The 13,791-nt window shown below is 44.7% G+C and overlaps 1 protein-coding gene and 1 long non-coding RNA gene across 2 annotated transcripts in view; one reads left to right on the forward strand and one right to left on the reverse strand.

Moving 5' to 3' along the window:
* Positions 1-13,791, forward strand: part of LOC136288065 (uncharacterized) — an 18,147-nt gene continuing 4,356 nt past the window's right edge. Inside the window, exons 1-2 of the long non-coding RNA XR_010720476.1 lie at positions 1-44; positions 1,981-2,089. This is a non-coding gene — a long non-coding RNA (uncharacterized lncRNA). The remainder of the gene's footprint in view (positions 45-1,980; positions 2,090-13,791) is intronic.
* The window catches only part of ACER2 (alkaline ceramidase 2), a 19,704-nt gene continuing 16,055 nt past the window's right edge, over positions 10,143-13,791 (reverse strand). The window contains exons 5-6 of the mRNA XM_066180793.1: positions 13,575-13,712; positions 10,143-12,840 (exon numbers count right to left, since the gene is read on the reverse strand). Of these exons, the coding sequence (XP_066036890.1) occupies positions 12,654-12,840; positions 13,575-13,712 (325 nt within the window). The 3' untranslated portion in view covers positions 10,143-12,653. The remainder of the gene's footprint in view (positions 12,841-13,574; positions 13,713-13,791) is intronic.

The following is a 13,791-nucleotide window of genomic DNA, read 5'->3' on the forward strand; positions in this document are numbered from 1 at the left end:
CTTACTTTGGACTGCTTCCAACACCCTGACCAACAGGGTGTCAGGTTGTATTTCTGACTCTGTAGGGTTTTCTAGGATTTTCTTGTTTGCTTGCTTATTCTTCTGTACTACAACATCTATATTTTTATATCCCTAGTAAAGAACTGCTATACCTATTCCCAAAATCTTTGCCTGCCAGCCTTTTAATTGGAAATTTATAATATTTGGAAAAGGGGGGAGGGGCTTACATTTTAAGGGAGACTCCAACCCTCCCTGGCAGATACTTATCTAAACCAAGACAGATTTTGGCGCCCAATGTGGGGCTCAAAAGCATTGAGAGAAAAAATGAAGATCAGTTCTTTGATGACCTAAGTTATTGTGTATAGAAGCCGTGTTGGACAGCATCATGTGGTCCAGTTTTCCCCGGTTTGGGTGGCACGTGGCTGTGGCTGTATTTCTGCCATTTGTAAACCCTTATCTAAATATGGGCCCCATAACTAAAGCTACTGTGATGTCATCCAGTTTATTTTATGGCTTAATAAGGTGAGGAACTCGTGGATTTTTAATTTCCTCTAGAAGGCAGGCACATGGATTCAGGGCTATCATACACTAACTGTGTGTTTTTGGAGTTACTTTAACAATGGTACTTAGTGTGAGGAAATGACACTGGGGGAATTCTTTTTCCCAACCCTTTACCCATCCCTTTGGGTCTGCCCCACCTTTTTTTGAAAGGTTTAGATCCTCTCTGAATGCTAATGATATCATACAATGGCTGGTGTTGCTAATAGGCATATTCTATTTAGCATTCAGAGATAAGGGAAGATTGACCTGGATAACCACCCTGATACCTACCCCACAGAATAGGAATGATACTCCAGAGCCTGACTCTGCCCCACAGCCTGCCTCAGAAAGGACCCACCCGGATTGGGTTGAAGTTCTGGTAAAAGAAATGCATGAGATGGGCCAGTTGCTGAGGGAGTACAATTCCCCAGCTCATGAAAAACCCTCCCCCTGCCCCAAGAAGGCAGGGTCTGATGGTGCAGCAGTGGAACCCACAGACATTACAACTGTCCAGGTTCCAGCTGAACCACAGGGGCAGCCACAGCCAGCAGCAGTCGCCCCTGTGGAAACAAGGAAGTCTAAAGTGAAATCGTCAGATCCTGGGTGTAAGGATAAGAAAGGAGGGCCCTCACAATCCACAGAAGAGTCACAGGTTGAGATCATCACTGAGTCCCTGTTTCTTTTTAATGAGACATCTTATTGTGTTATATTTGGCTCCTGATGCACACTAATGCTTCACTTCTTGTACTAAGAACTCCTTTCCTAGTTATTCTGCATTCAGCATTGTCAATAAGAACTATATAGGTTTAATACATTGTTCTTATCTTCCCAGACTTTATCAGTAACTTTAATGTGGGCACTGCTGGGCAATTAAACAGAAGGTAACCCAGGAAGGACTTACTGCTGAGGTCCACTTTACACCTTTTTCCGATTTTATAACGGAACACCTAGGACAGCTCAGGAACAGCTATCCAAATAATTTTACACAAATACACAGACAGAATTTCCATCAAACACAGATTTTCTAGCACTTTTATAATAATGTCCTGTCAAACCATGCTAGAATGCTTATGTGTCAAAATCTAATAGTAGTTTCTTCTAGAGCCAAAGGGACAGCAAATACCCTGTTGTAGAAGAAAATGAAACTAGGTAGACAAAACTTGTTTTTAACCAACACTACTAACCTCCTCACTACATGATGGAAGTTTACAAACAAGGTTTTTATGGTTCTTGAGTTTGAGTTTGTGGCATGGAAGTCACCTCCTTCAAACTGCAGTCTTTCTCAGCTTCCACTTTGTTTAGCTGACAGCCTGGAATATAGCAATACAAGACACTGCCAACCAACCTCTTGGGGGAGTTTCTGCCTTGATAATTTGGAGCAAAATGTTGATCTCTGTGTTACATAAGAAAGTAACTCCTCTATCTCTATCTCTGGAACAGAAGGATGTGAAATTCCTTCCATGTGTAAGGAGCTCCGGATGCTGTAGCTGGTACAAGCCACAAGCAAAGCAAATCCAGAATCTGAGCACTGCTTTGATTTCCTTCCTGGGTAAGTTCTCTATTATCTTAACAACAGCTTGTCTCAGAGGCCTGGCTTTTCTACGTGACCATCTTTTGTACAGCTCGTAGAGAATTACCTCCAAGGCTCTTGCCTCCATCAGATTTGGACAAAATAAGCATGGAGCACTGAAGCAATCAGGGAAGTGCAGTGGTATCATGATGCTCTTCTCATTTCCATGGGAAACCATGTCCATAAATTCCAGCTAAGCGCAGACTGAGTGACACAACCATATAGGAGCCAACCCACCAGCTGTTTTTGAATTTTTAGCAGCTACAGACATTAATTCTGAGTAACATTCTTGAATTATAGCTATGCTTTCACACAACAGCTATTTCCAGCTTGATTATAATTGCTTATGAAGATCCATGAATGTCTCAAAAATCGCCTTTTACATGAATTGAGAGGAATCATGGTAAAAGGGAAGGAGAGGAAGGGCAGGTGCAAGGCTACTATATAGACAGAATCTCACTCCCTTACGTTGGAAGCGCAGTCTTAGATAACATACACTGAAGATCCCCACTTTGCTCTCCCAGAGGTACTCACTCTGACCCAGTTTTGTCTATTCGTGGAAACACAGGCCCCTCATTTTTAACCATTCTTGCTACTTGTCTTTGCTGATTCATGGGCTTGCAGTTTTCAAATATTTGTTATAGTTGCAAAAACCAGTTTGATATGCAAAGCAATCACTATCTCATTAATTAATTGTCTTCTACCTAATGCAGTCTCCCTCCTCCTCAGAGAGTCAGAATTGCTGATAACTGTGTAAGGAAAAAATATTCTTATAGTTCAAGGCATTATACTGGCAGCTGCATTCTTCTCCACAAACATGATGTATGCAAAAACAAACAATATTTACTCCAAATACAGTTTAATGCTGCAAAGTATTACATGTTTTCCACAAACATTTAGTATACAGACTTAAATGGAGATGGAAGAAACCCTCAACCTTATGCCACTCCTTACATAGTACATCTTGAGTTGTTAATGACTGTGAATTGGGTATGTGCTACCACTGAAAACTAACCATTCTTTCTTTAAAAACCTGAAGTTTAACATTAAAGGAATGATGGATATTTGTTGGGGGTTAGGTTTGTTCATTCTTTCTCTAAAGAATTTTTTCCCCACAAGTTACCAAGGAGACCAAGTGTTGGATACTTGAGAGTACTTAACCGAAACAAAGAGGTGGACAAAGGTGGAAGGGGGAGATAACGCAGGTAAAAGACAAAGCTTGAGGCAGCTGTGGGCGGGCTTTTCTTTTTCCGGTGTGGTGTTCGGGGAGGGAGAGAACGGCTGTTGCTGGCTGGAAGAGTTTCACTGTGGCCAAAGGGATCCAGTCCTGGGAAATCTACTATCACCGGTTCGGCCTGAATCCTGAGTTTTCCCTGCCACTCGCGGGAGCTGGGCCAGGCCCTGCCCCGCCTTTGGCTTCTTCGGCGCTGCTCCTCTTGCTGCAGTGTGACCCTGCACCCCCTGCCCTGCTGGGACATCCTGCCCCTGCCTTCCGAGACACCCTGCCATCCCAGCTACCAGCCCGGAACTTTTCCACTGTTTCAGCTTGGTGCTCTGAGGATCCTGCAGGGACACCGAAATCAAACTGCCCTGGGTTTTGTGAAACAAAGCCCTCAAGGTTCTTGGTACTGTTGTCGTTTGTTATTAATGCTGTAGTTTGGTGGGGGAGGGGGGTGTTTGTGTTTGTTTGCTTTGTATTACATACTAGTAAAAAACTGCTATTCCTATTTCCCAAATCTTTGCCAAAGAGCCTTTGATTGTAATTTTACCTAGCAGATACCTGTCTTCCCAAACCAAGACAGATTTTGGCGCCCAAGTGTGGGGCTTGAGGGCACTTAGAAAAGAAAAGGGAAGAGAAATAGCTGTTCTTAACTAACCTAGTACTTTCTTTTGTGTGCGTTGGATATAAAAACCTCATTAGGCTGCATCATGTGGTCTAACTTAGCCTGGTTTGGGTGGCATGTGGTTGTGGCTGTATTCCTTCCATTTGCAGGCCCTTATCTCAACATGGGCCCTAAAACTAAGGCTACTGTGACTGTCATCCAGTTTATTTTATGGCTTAATAAGGTGAAGAACTCATGGATTTTTAATTTCCTCTGGAAGGCAGGCACATAGATTCAGGGCTATCGTACACTAACTGTGTGTTTTTGGAGTTACTTTAACAATGGTAACTACTGTGAGGAAATGACATCGGGGGAGTTTTTTTTTCCCCAACCCTTTACCCATCCCTTTGGGTCTGCCCCACCAGTTTTTGAAGGGTTTAAATCCTCTCTGAATGCTAATGATATCATACAATGGCTGGTGCTGCTAATATGCGTATTCTATTTAGCATTCAGAGATAAGGGAAGATTGACCTGGATAACCACCCTGATACCTACCCCACAGAATAGGAATGATACTCCAGAGCCTGACTCTGCCCCACAGCCTGCCTCAGAAAGGACCCACCCGGACTGGGTTGAAGTTCTGGTAAAAGAAATGCATGAGATGGGCCAGTTGCTGAGGGAGTACATTTCCCCAGCTCATGAAAAACCCTCCCCCTGCCCCGAGAAGGCAGAGACTGATGGTGTAGCAGTGGAACACACAAACGTTACAACTGTCCAGGTTCCAGCTGAACCACAGGGGCAGCCACAGCCAGCAGCAGTCGCCCCTGTGGAAACAAGGAAGTGTAAAGTGAAATCGTCAGATCCTGGTATTAAGGATAAGAAAGGAGGGTCCTCACAGTCCACAGAAGAGTCACAGGTTGAGATCATCACTGAGTCCCTGACATATGAAAGTCTACGTAATCTGCAAAAAGATATTGTATGACGAGGACGTGAGGCTTATACAGCCTGGCTACTTCGAGTCTGGGACCTTATGGGTACAGGCGTACAACTGGATAGTGCTGAAGCAAGGAATTTGGGACCCTTGACCCAGATATAAATCAGGTATTTGTAAGAGAGCAAAGGCCCCTTCCCCTTTGGGAACGACTTCTAATGAGTGTGAGAGAGAGATTTGTCCACAGAGACAGAATGCAAGAGCACAACAATAGAATGCGATGGAAGACCCTTGAGGAAGGAATCCAACAGTTGAGAGAAGTGGCAATATTGGAAGTACTTTTTGGGAAGACTGGACAGCATGATAATGACCCCGACAAGGTTAGATGCACAGGGCACATGCTGTGGAATCTGGCAACTCAAGGACCATCTCAATACGCCCCATTCATCCCAACAATTAATGCCGAAGATAACCGAGAGACAGTGGGTTCTGCTGCCAACAAGCTCAGAAATTATGAAAGTATGATCAGTGGCCCAATGCAGGCTCAGTCTCTGCGGTGGTGAAGGAACTCAAAGAGGAGATGAGGGAAATGAGAGAGGAGATGAAAAGGAACAGTTCCCATGTAGCACCGGTGCGAGTCACAGGTCCCAGAATCAGAGCCCAACATCCCCCAGCGAGAGAGAGAAGGTACACCCCTCGAGCTGACCTGTAGTTTTATCTGCGAGATCATGGGGAGGACATGGGAGCGTGGCATGGGAAACCCACTTCTGTCCTGGCAGCACGGGTACGTGAGCTCAAGGAGAGAAACACTAACAGAGGGAGTTCCACTAGAATGAAGGTAGCCTCAGCCTCCCATGAGCAAGCTGCCAGGTATTACGGAGGTGGGAATGCTGTGTCAGATTCCCTCGAAGGAACCTCTACCATGTATGTCCAAGAAGGGAATAATAACCAGTGCTAGAGGGGCCCTGCCTCTAGCCAGGAAGAGGCACGGGAAAATCGGGTTCTTTGGACTGTGTGGATTCGATGGCCTGGCACATCAGAGCCACAAAAATATGAAGCTTTGGTAGATACTGAGTCGCAGTGTACTCTAATGCCATCGGGACATGTGGGGGCAGAACCGATTTCCATTGCCGGGGTGACGGGGGGATCACAGGAATTGACTCTGGTTGAAGCCGAGGTGAGCCTGACCGGGAAGAAGTGGCAGAAACTTCCAATTGTGACCGGCCCAGAGGCTCCATGTATTCTGGGCATAGACTTCCTCAGGAATGGCTATTATAAAGACCCTAAAGGACTCAGATGGGCTTTTGGAATAGCTGCTGTAGAGACAGAGAACATTAAGCAGTTGAACACTTTGCTGGGACTGTCGGAGAACCCGTCTGCAGTGGGACTCCTGAAGGTAGAAGAACAACAAGTACCTGTTGCCACCTTGACAGTGCACCGTCGGCAGTATCAGACAAATCGGGACGCCGTGATCCCCATCCACAAGATGATCCGTGAGCTGGAGAGCCAAGGGGTGGTCAGCAAAACCCACTCACCCTTCAACAGCCCCATCTGGTCTGTGCGCAAGTCTGATGGAGAATGGAGACTGACTGTGGACTATCGTGCATTGAATGAAGTGACTCCACCGCTGAGCGCTGCTGTGCCGGACATGCTGGAACTTCAGTACGAGCTGGAGTCCATGGCAGCGAGGTGGTATGCCACTATTGACATTGCCAATGCATTTTTCTCCATTCCTCTGGCTGCAGAATGCAGGCCTCAGTTTGCTTTCACCTGGAGGGGTGTGCAGTACACCTGGAACCGGTTGCCCCAGGGGTGGAAACACAGCCCCACCATCTGCCATGGGCTGATCCAGGCTGCACTAGAGAAGGGTGAGGCTCCAGAACATCTACAGTACATCGATGACATCATTGTGTGGGGAAAGACTGCAGCTGAAGTGTTCGAGAAAGGAGAGAGGATCATCCAGATTCTGCTGAAAGCCGGGTTTGCCATCAAGAAGAGCAAAGTCAAGGGACCTGCCAGAGAGATCCAGTTCCTGGGAGTAAAGTGGCAAGATGGACGGCGGCAGATCCCCACTGAGGTCATTGATAAGATCACAGCAATGTCTCCACCGACCAGCAAAAAGCAAACACAAGCTTTCCTAGGAGCCATAGGTTTTTGGAGGATGCACATTCCTGAGTACAGTCAGATCGTGAGCCCTCTCTACCTGGTTACCCGCAAGAAGAACAACTTCCACTGGGGCCCTGAACAGCAACAAGCCTTTGCCCAGATCAAGCAGGAGATTGCTCATGCAGTAGCCCTTGGCCCAGTCAGGACAGGACCAGATGTGAAGAATGTGCTTTATTCTGCAGCCGGGAACAACGGTTTGTCCTGGAGCCTTTGGCAGAAGGTGCCAGGGGAGACCCGAGGTCGACCACTGGGATTCTGGAGTCGAAGTTACAGAGGATCTGAAGCCAACTACACTCCCACAGAGAAGGAGATCTTGGCCGCCTATGAAGGAGTTCAAGCCGCTTCAGAAGTGATTGGCACAGAAGCACAACTCCTCTTGGCACCCCAACTACCAGTGCTGGGGTGGATGTTTAAAGGAAAGGCTCCCTCCACGCACCATGCCACCGATGCCACATGGAGCAAATGGACTGCCCTCATCACACAGCGTGCCCATATTGGAAACCCAAATCGCCCTGGGATTTTGGAGATAATTACAAACTGGCTGGAAGGAGAAAACTTTGGTCTCACGGACGAAGAGGAACAGGAACAAGTGACACAGGCTGAAGAAGCTCCCCCGTACAACCAACTGCCAGCAGAAGAAACACACTACGCTCTTTTCACTGACGGTTCCTGTCACATCGTGGGAATGAACCGTAAGTGGAAAGCAGCCGTATGGAGCCCCGCACGACAGGTTGCAGAAGCCACTGAAGGAGAAGGGGGATCAAGTCAGCTTGCTGAACTCAAAGCTGTTCAATTAGCCCTTGACATTGCTGAAAGAGAGAAGTGGCCAAAGCTCTACCTCTACACTGATTCGTGGATGGTAGCCAATGCTCTGTGGGGCTGGCTGGAAAGGTGGGAAAAGGCCAACTGGCAGCGTAGGGGAAAACCAATCTGGGCTGCTGATGAATGGAAGGACGTTGCCACTTGTGTAGAGAAGCTGCCTGTGAAAGTCCGCCATGTAGATGCCCATGTTCCCAAGAGTCGGGCTAATGAGGAACACCAAAACAACAAGCAGGTAGATCAGGCTGCCAAGATAGAAGTGTCAGAGATAGATTTAGATTGGCAACACAAGGGAGAGTTGTTCCTAGCTCGATGGGCCTGTGATGCCTCGGGTCATCAGGGCAGAGATGCCACCTATAAGTGGGCCCGAGACCAAGGGGTGGATTTAACCATGGACAGTATTTCTCAGGTTATCCATGACTGTGAGACATGTGCAAGCCAAGCAGGTGAAGCCCTTATGGTATGGTGGGCGCTGGTCCAAGTATAAATATGGGGAAGCCTGGCAGATTGACTACATCACCCTTCCCCAAACCCGCCAGGGCAAGCGCTATGTGCTAACCATAGTGGAAGCCACGACTGGATGGTTGGAGACCTACCCTGTGCCTCATGCTACTACCCGGAACACCATCCTGGGCCTGGAAAAACAAGTCCTGTAGAGACATGGCACCCCTGAGAGAATCGAGTCGGAAAATGGGACCCATTTCAAGAACAGTCTTATAAGCACCTGGGCTAGAGAACATGGCACTGAGTGGGTGTACCATATTCCTTATCATGCACCAGCGGCCGGGAAAGTTGAACGGTGCAATGGCCTGCTTAAAACTACCTTGAAGGCACTGGGTGGGGGAACCTTCAAGAATTGGGATATTAATTTAGCAAAGGCCACCTGGTTGGTGAACACTCGAGGTTCCACCAACCGAGCAGGTCCTGCCCAATCTGAGCCCTTGCAAACGACAGACGGAGATAAGGTTCCAGTGGTACACATGAGAGGTATGCTGGGAAAAACTGTTTGGATTAATCCTGCCTCCAGCAAAGACAATCCCATCCATGGGGTTGTCTTCGCTCAGGGACCAGGTTACACCTGATGGGTGATGCAAAAGGATGGAGAGACCCGATGCATACCTCAAGGGGACCTTGTTTTGAGGTGAACTACCCATGACAATGTGGCTGTATCCATATTTGCATATATATATATATTTTTAACAGTTAAAACTCAATGTAATATGTTGGTGTGGGAAAAAAATTCGGGGTGGATAATGTTGGGGGTTAGGTTTGTTCCTTCTTTCTCTAAAGAATTTTTTCCCCACAAGTTACCAAGGAGACCAAGTGTTGGATACTTGAGAGTACTTAACCAAAACAAAGAGGTGGACAAAGGTGGAAGGGGGAGATAACGCAGGTAAAAGACAGAGCTTGAGGCAGCAGCAGGCTTGTTTTTTCTGGCGGGCGTTTGGGGGGAGAGAGAGAGAACGGCTGTTGCTAGCTGGAAGAGTTTCACTGTGGCCAAAGGGATCCAGTCCTGGAAAATCTACTATCACCGGTTCGGCCTGAATCCTGAGTTTTCCCTGCCACTCGCGGGAGCTGGGCCAGGCCCTGCCCCGCCTTTGGCTTCTTCGGCGCTGCTCCTCTTGCTGCAGTGTGACCCTGCACCCCCTGCCCTGCTGGGACATCCTGCCCCTGCCTTCCGAGACACCCTGCCATCCCAGCTACCAGCCCGGAACTTTTCCACTGTTTCAGCTTGGTGCTCTGAGGATCCTGCAGGGACACCGAAACCAGACTGCCCTGGGTTTTGTGAAACAAAGCCCTCAAGGTTCTTGGTACTGTTGTCGTTTGTCATTAATGCTGTAGTTGTTTGGTTGGGGGGGGGAAGTTTTTTTGTGTTTGTTTGCTTTGTAATACATACTAGTAAAGAACTGCTATTCCTATTTCCCAAATCTTTGCCAAAGAGCCTCTGATTGTAATTTTACCTGGCAGATACCTGTCTTCCCAAACCAAGACAATATTGCATGTCAATATTTACAATACGCTCAACACAGTCTTGCATCCCACTGAACAGACTAAAATACTAACTGAACCTAAACACTAGGAACTACATCACTTCCTGCCGGCAGGGAAAGAAAGCATTCTGAGGCTTCAAAACCTGCAGGGGCATAGAAATCACTTTATACTGCAATGTAGTAGAGCTCCTTGTGCATACTCTATCAATCTGTATGATCCAGTGCACAAACCCTTCTGTATGCCAATCACATACTTCTTTGGGAATTAATATTATTGTGTAGGTGCAATCTGTAAAACTGAATCTTGTAAAAAAATGCATGTTTATTTTTTAAATAAGTTTAGCTATTTTCAGTTATATAAGTTAATATTAATTTCATGTAAAGTGCAATAGCTAAATCTAGAAGTGGTGAGCTGCTGCTACAGAGGAATACTCCAACTAGTTCTACAGTGAAGCTTTGCACACATAGTGATCTTTGTTCACAATATCTCTCATGAAGGGTAAAAAGGCTAGAAATTAGATAATAAAAATACAGGAGATGATTCTTGGCCTGTTATCTGCATTAATTTACTTCTTCAATAGCTGAATGCCCTACCGAGATTTTTTAAATTACAAAATTACTTTTTTGTGAGCAGTCAGACTCTGCAGAATAGAAGACAGCAACTGACAGCAGATTAACTAGAGCCCTTTGAGTCAGAGGTTGCTTTCAAGCAAAATATTAAGTAGAAAGGCTCCAGTCATTTTGAATAGTACATTATGTCTACAGTTATTAGGTTCCCAAGCAATACTGAAAATAACTTCTTTGCCATAACATAATAATTTAGCAAACACTATCAAAAAGTACTACCAAAGTAGGGCCATGTTAGGCATCAGAAAACTTAGCTGGGTTCCAGCCAGCAATCCTATCTGTAAAAGAATCCAATAATATAACTTTTAATACCTGAGAAGTGTTTGAAGTTGAGCAATTCATAATCGGGGGAGAGGAAGGAAAAGGAAAAAATAGCTGTGTTTCAAAGAGTAACAAACATCACTACATGAATTGCTACAAACAGGTTTCATACAAAAATTGTATCACTGTGTGTCAGAAAAAAAGATGGTTCAAGTCTACTAGCAAGTGGTATGAATATGTAGTGTTCCACTGGAAAGGTTTTATGCTGCTTTTATGATCTGGCAGTCATCTGACAGTAGTCTACTCATCTGTTTTGAAGGTCTCATGAAACAGTCCTATTTCCCCCTAACAATTTGCTTCAGGAGTATCAGCATACACCTTACTTCTTGCTTTCTAAGCATAAATTTTAATATAAAAGTTTAAAAGGTTTTCAAATGCTTGAAAATTGATTCAGCCCAAAATTCTTGCTAAAAGCCACTTTCATAAATATAACACTATATAGTGTACATTTTTGCATGGATAGAAAACAAGTACAACATGAGACATGTAAGCAAAAGAGAAAATCGTATTTCATAGTCTAATACTAAAAAAGGAAATAACACTTATTATTAAAAGTGTACATTCAAAGCCTTATCCCACTTAGAGTTCTGAAGAATGTGAGAACTTTTTTCTCCAGAACTGCAGCTATTAGCATCTACAATTGTTCATACTTGAAAAATGTGCCTAAAACAAGCCTGCACTTTGCACCATTTTTTAAACAGGCCTTTTATTAATTGGTTGCAAGAACTATAGCTATTCCTGAACCTCAACACCATTAATCTTAAAACTAAATGGATCTAGCCATCCCATATCTTTACAAAATGGAGAAAAAACCCAGAAAATTGGAATCTTTTGCAAGAATACAAGACTCAATATCACATCTCACTGCTCACTGAAATCTAGGTCTTCAGCTTGGTTTTTGAGCAGTTATCTACTTTTTTCCTAAGTATAACCAGCAGAGCACTGGACTATTTTTTACATCACTTTGCAATTTATTGGTGAGAAGTCAGCTCTCAAAATTAGACTTGCAGCTAGGCACCTATGAGCTTTTATAGTTCAATCACACTGTCAATCAATGCTGACCTAAGATCTTACTGAAGGTAATGTTCACACTTCTGTGAGCACTTCAATGCCAAATTCAAGACTGAACATGTCTCAAGAGGTAGAGAGGGATTTCTGTGACATTTCTGCAAGAAGGAAATGTGCAGCATACAAGTATGCACAGGACAGTGGAAAAACAATAAAATCCTGGCGCTCTTACCTAGTTTTAGGGACTTCTGTCAGCTCCCTCTGCATTTACACTGCCTAAGTGCACTTACAGAGTAATCCAGCTGAACACACTCATCTTCGGTTGTACTTGGAAAAGCAACCATGTATTCCGTGATCCAAAGCAATGCACAGCCTGGGTGCCACACCAGGCTGGGAATAACATGGGCTTTGAGCACACTCTTGTGGCCATGCGTAGGCACAGCAAAATCAGAGGTAAGAAGGACACAGGATGGCACATAGGCATCTTGGACTGCCTTCTTTCACAAAGAAAGTTACAAAAGAAGTGCATCAAGCACCTGTAGATCCCCACTACAAAAAGATCATTCCTTGACCCTCGTATTTGAAAAGAGCTCTTATCAAGAGAAATGCTACATCCAAAAACATAGTGCAAAAAACAAAGAAGCCATTTTGTTACTTTAGTGGTCAAGAGCCCCCATGTTCCTGCTTCCTCTCTATTCTTCAGAGAGGAATGAGCACACTCCCATCCTCTTCCTATGACGCTTGAAGAGCTGCTTATCTTAGGAAGTAGAGAAAATACAACACTAGTCATCTAACATTATGTAAATATTGTCTGTGCTGGAATATAACTTGAAAATCCATCCCCAATGGATCCAACTTCACGTAATCTTCACAGATGTTTTTTTGTGCGCGCAGAGGAGGGTGACGTAGGGAATTCCAATGAATGCCCACCTTTCACTGGGCCAGAACTTTATGACAGGGCCCTGCTCAGGGATCTCAGAGGCAGCATCGAAGTAAGCAAAGCAGACACATCCCAGATATGCCGCAAGGCAAATTAAAATGTGCCTGAGAATAGCCACCCACACATCAAGAAAGAAAAAAAAAAAAAAAAAAAAGAAAAAAAGAATCAGTAACATAAATTCAGTAAAGAAATCAACTGTATCACCATACTTTAAAATCAATCTGCCCTTCACCATCTTCCCACAAGCCCCCCATAGGATTGCTGTCTGTCCTCTGCATGGAGGACCCAGTTTGTGTGAAGGCAAAGAATATAGAGAACAAGGAAAACTACAGAACTGTAGTTTATCCCCTGGTCTAAACAGGCTCCAGCTTTTTGGCTTCTCTGCACCTGTCAGATTTGTGCAGAAATGCTGAGATATGGCACCTCAAGTAAGTAACCATGATTTGCTGAGTGGTAAAAGAGAAAAGTAATCGCAGCCCTTCACTGTTCTTCCACTTCACCATCATTAATTAATCACTAATCCTCATCCATCACAGGGATTACCACCATTATCAATGGCAGTTTAAGTTTTCACAGTCACAGCTATGGTCTTTAGTAATCAGTATGGCAAGGAATTCAGTTAGAATTCATGAACCTAGTGGCTTAAGAATACAATCAGGCCAAAGAGACTCCTAAATCTGCCACTCTGAATAGCAGAAAATTTGTTATGGGCTTATAAAATCTTACATTAATTCTGTCTAGAACTAACCGGAAATAGCCACCAAGCAGCACAGAAGGGTGGTGTGGTGAGGATGGATCACATTTGAATCAAAATCTGGAGTATATACACAACACTTACCATACACAGTGCAAATAGGGGAAGTTAAATGAGGACCAGATCTCACAAAACACTTTGTCACTGATCCAGCAGAAAAGTGCTAGTGTCCACCAAAGACCTGAAAAGAGACCCAGTTTGTATACACGCAGGTTTTCACACCTAAGGGGAAAAACGTAAATCAATAGTTAAAAAATGATGTCAGACACATATCATTAAAATTACTCCACCACAAACGTAC

Source organism: Chamaea fasciata, unplaced genomic scaffold (assembly GCF_029207755.1).
Source record: "Chamaea fasciata isolate MVZ Bird 193981 ecotype frontalis unplaced genomic scaffold, bChaFas1.0.hap1 SCAF_4, whole genome shotgun sequence".
Taxonomy (NCBI): domain Eukaryota; kingdom Metazoa; phylum Chordata; class Aves; order Passeriformes; family Sylviidae; genus Chamaea; species Chamaea fasciata.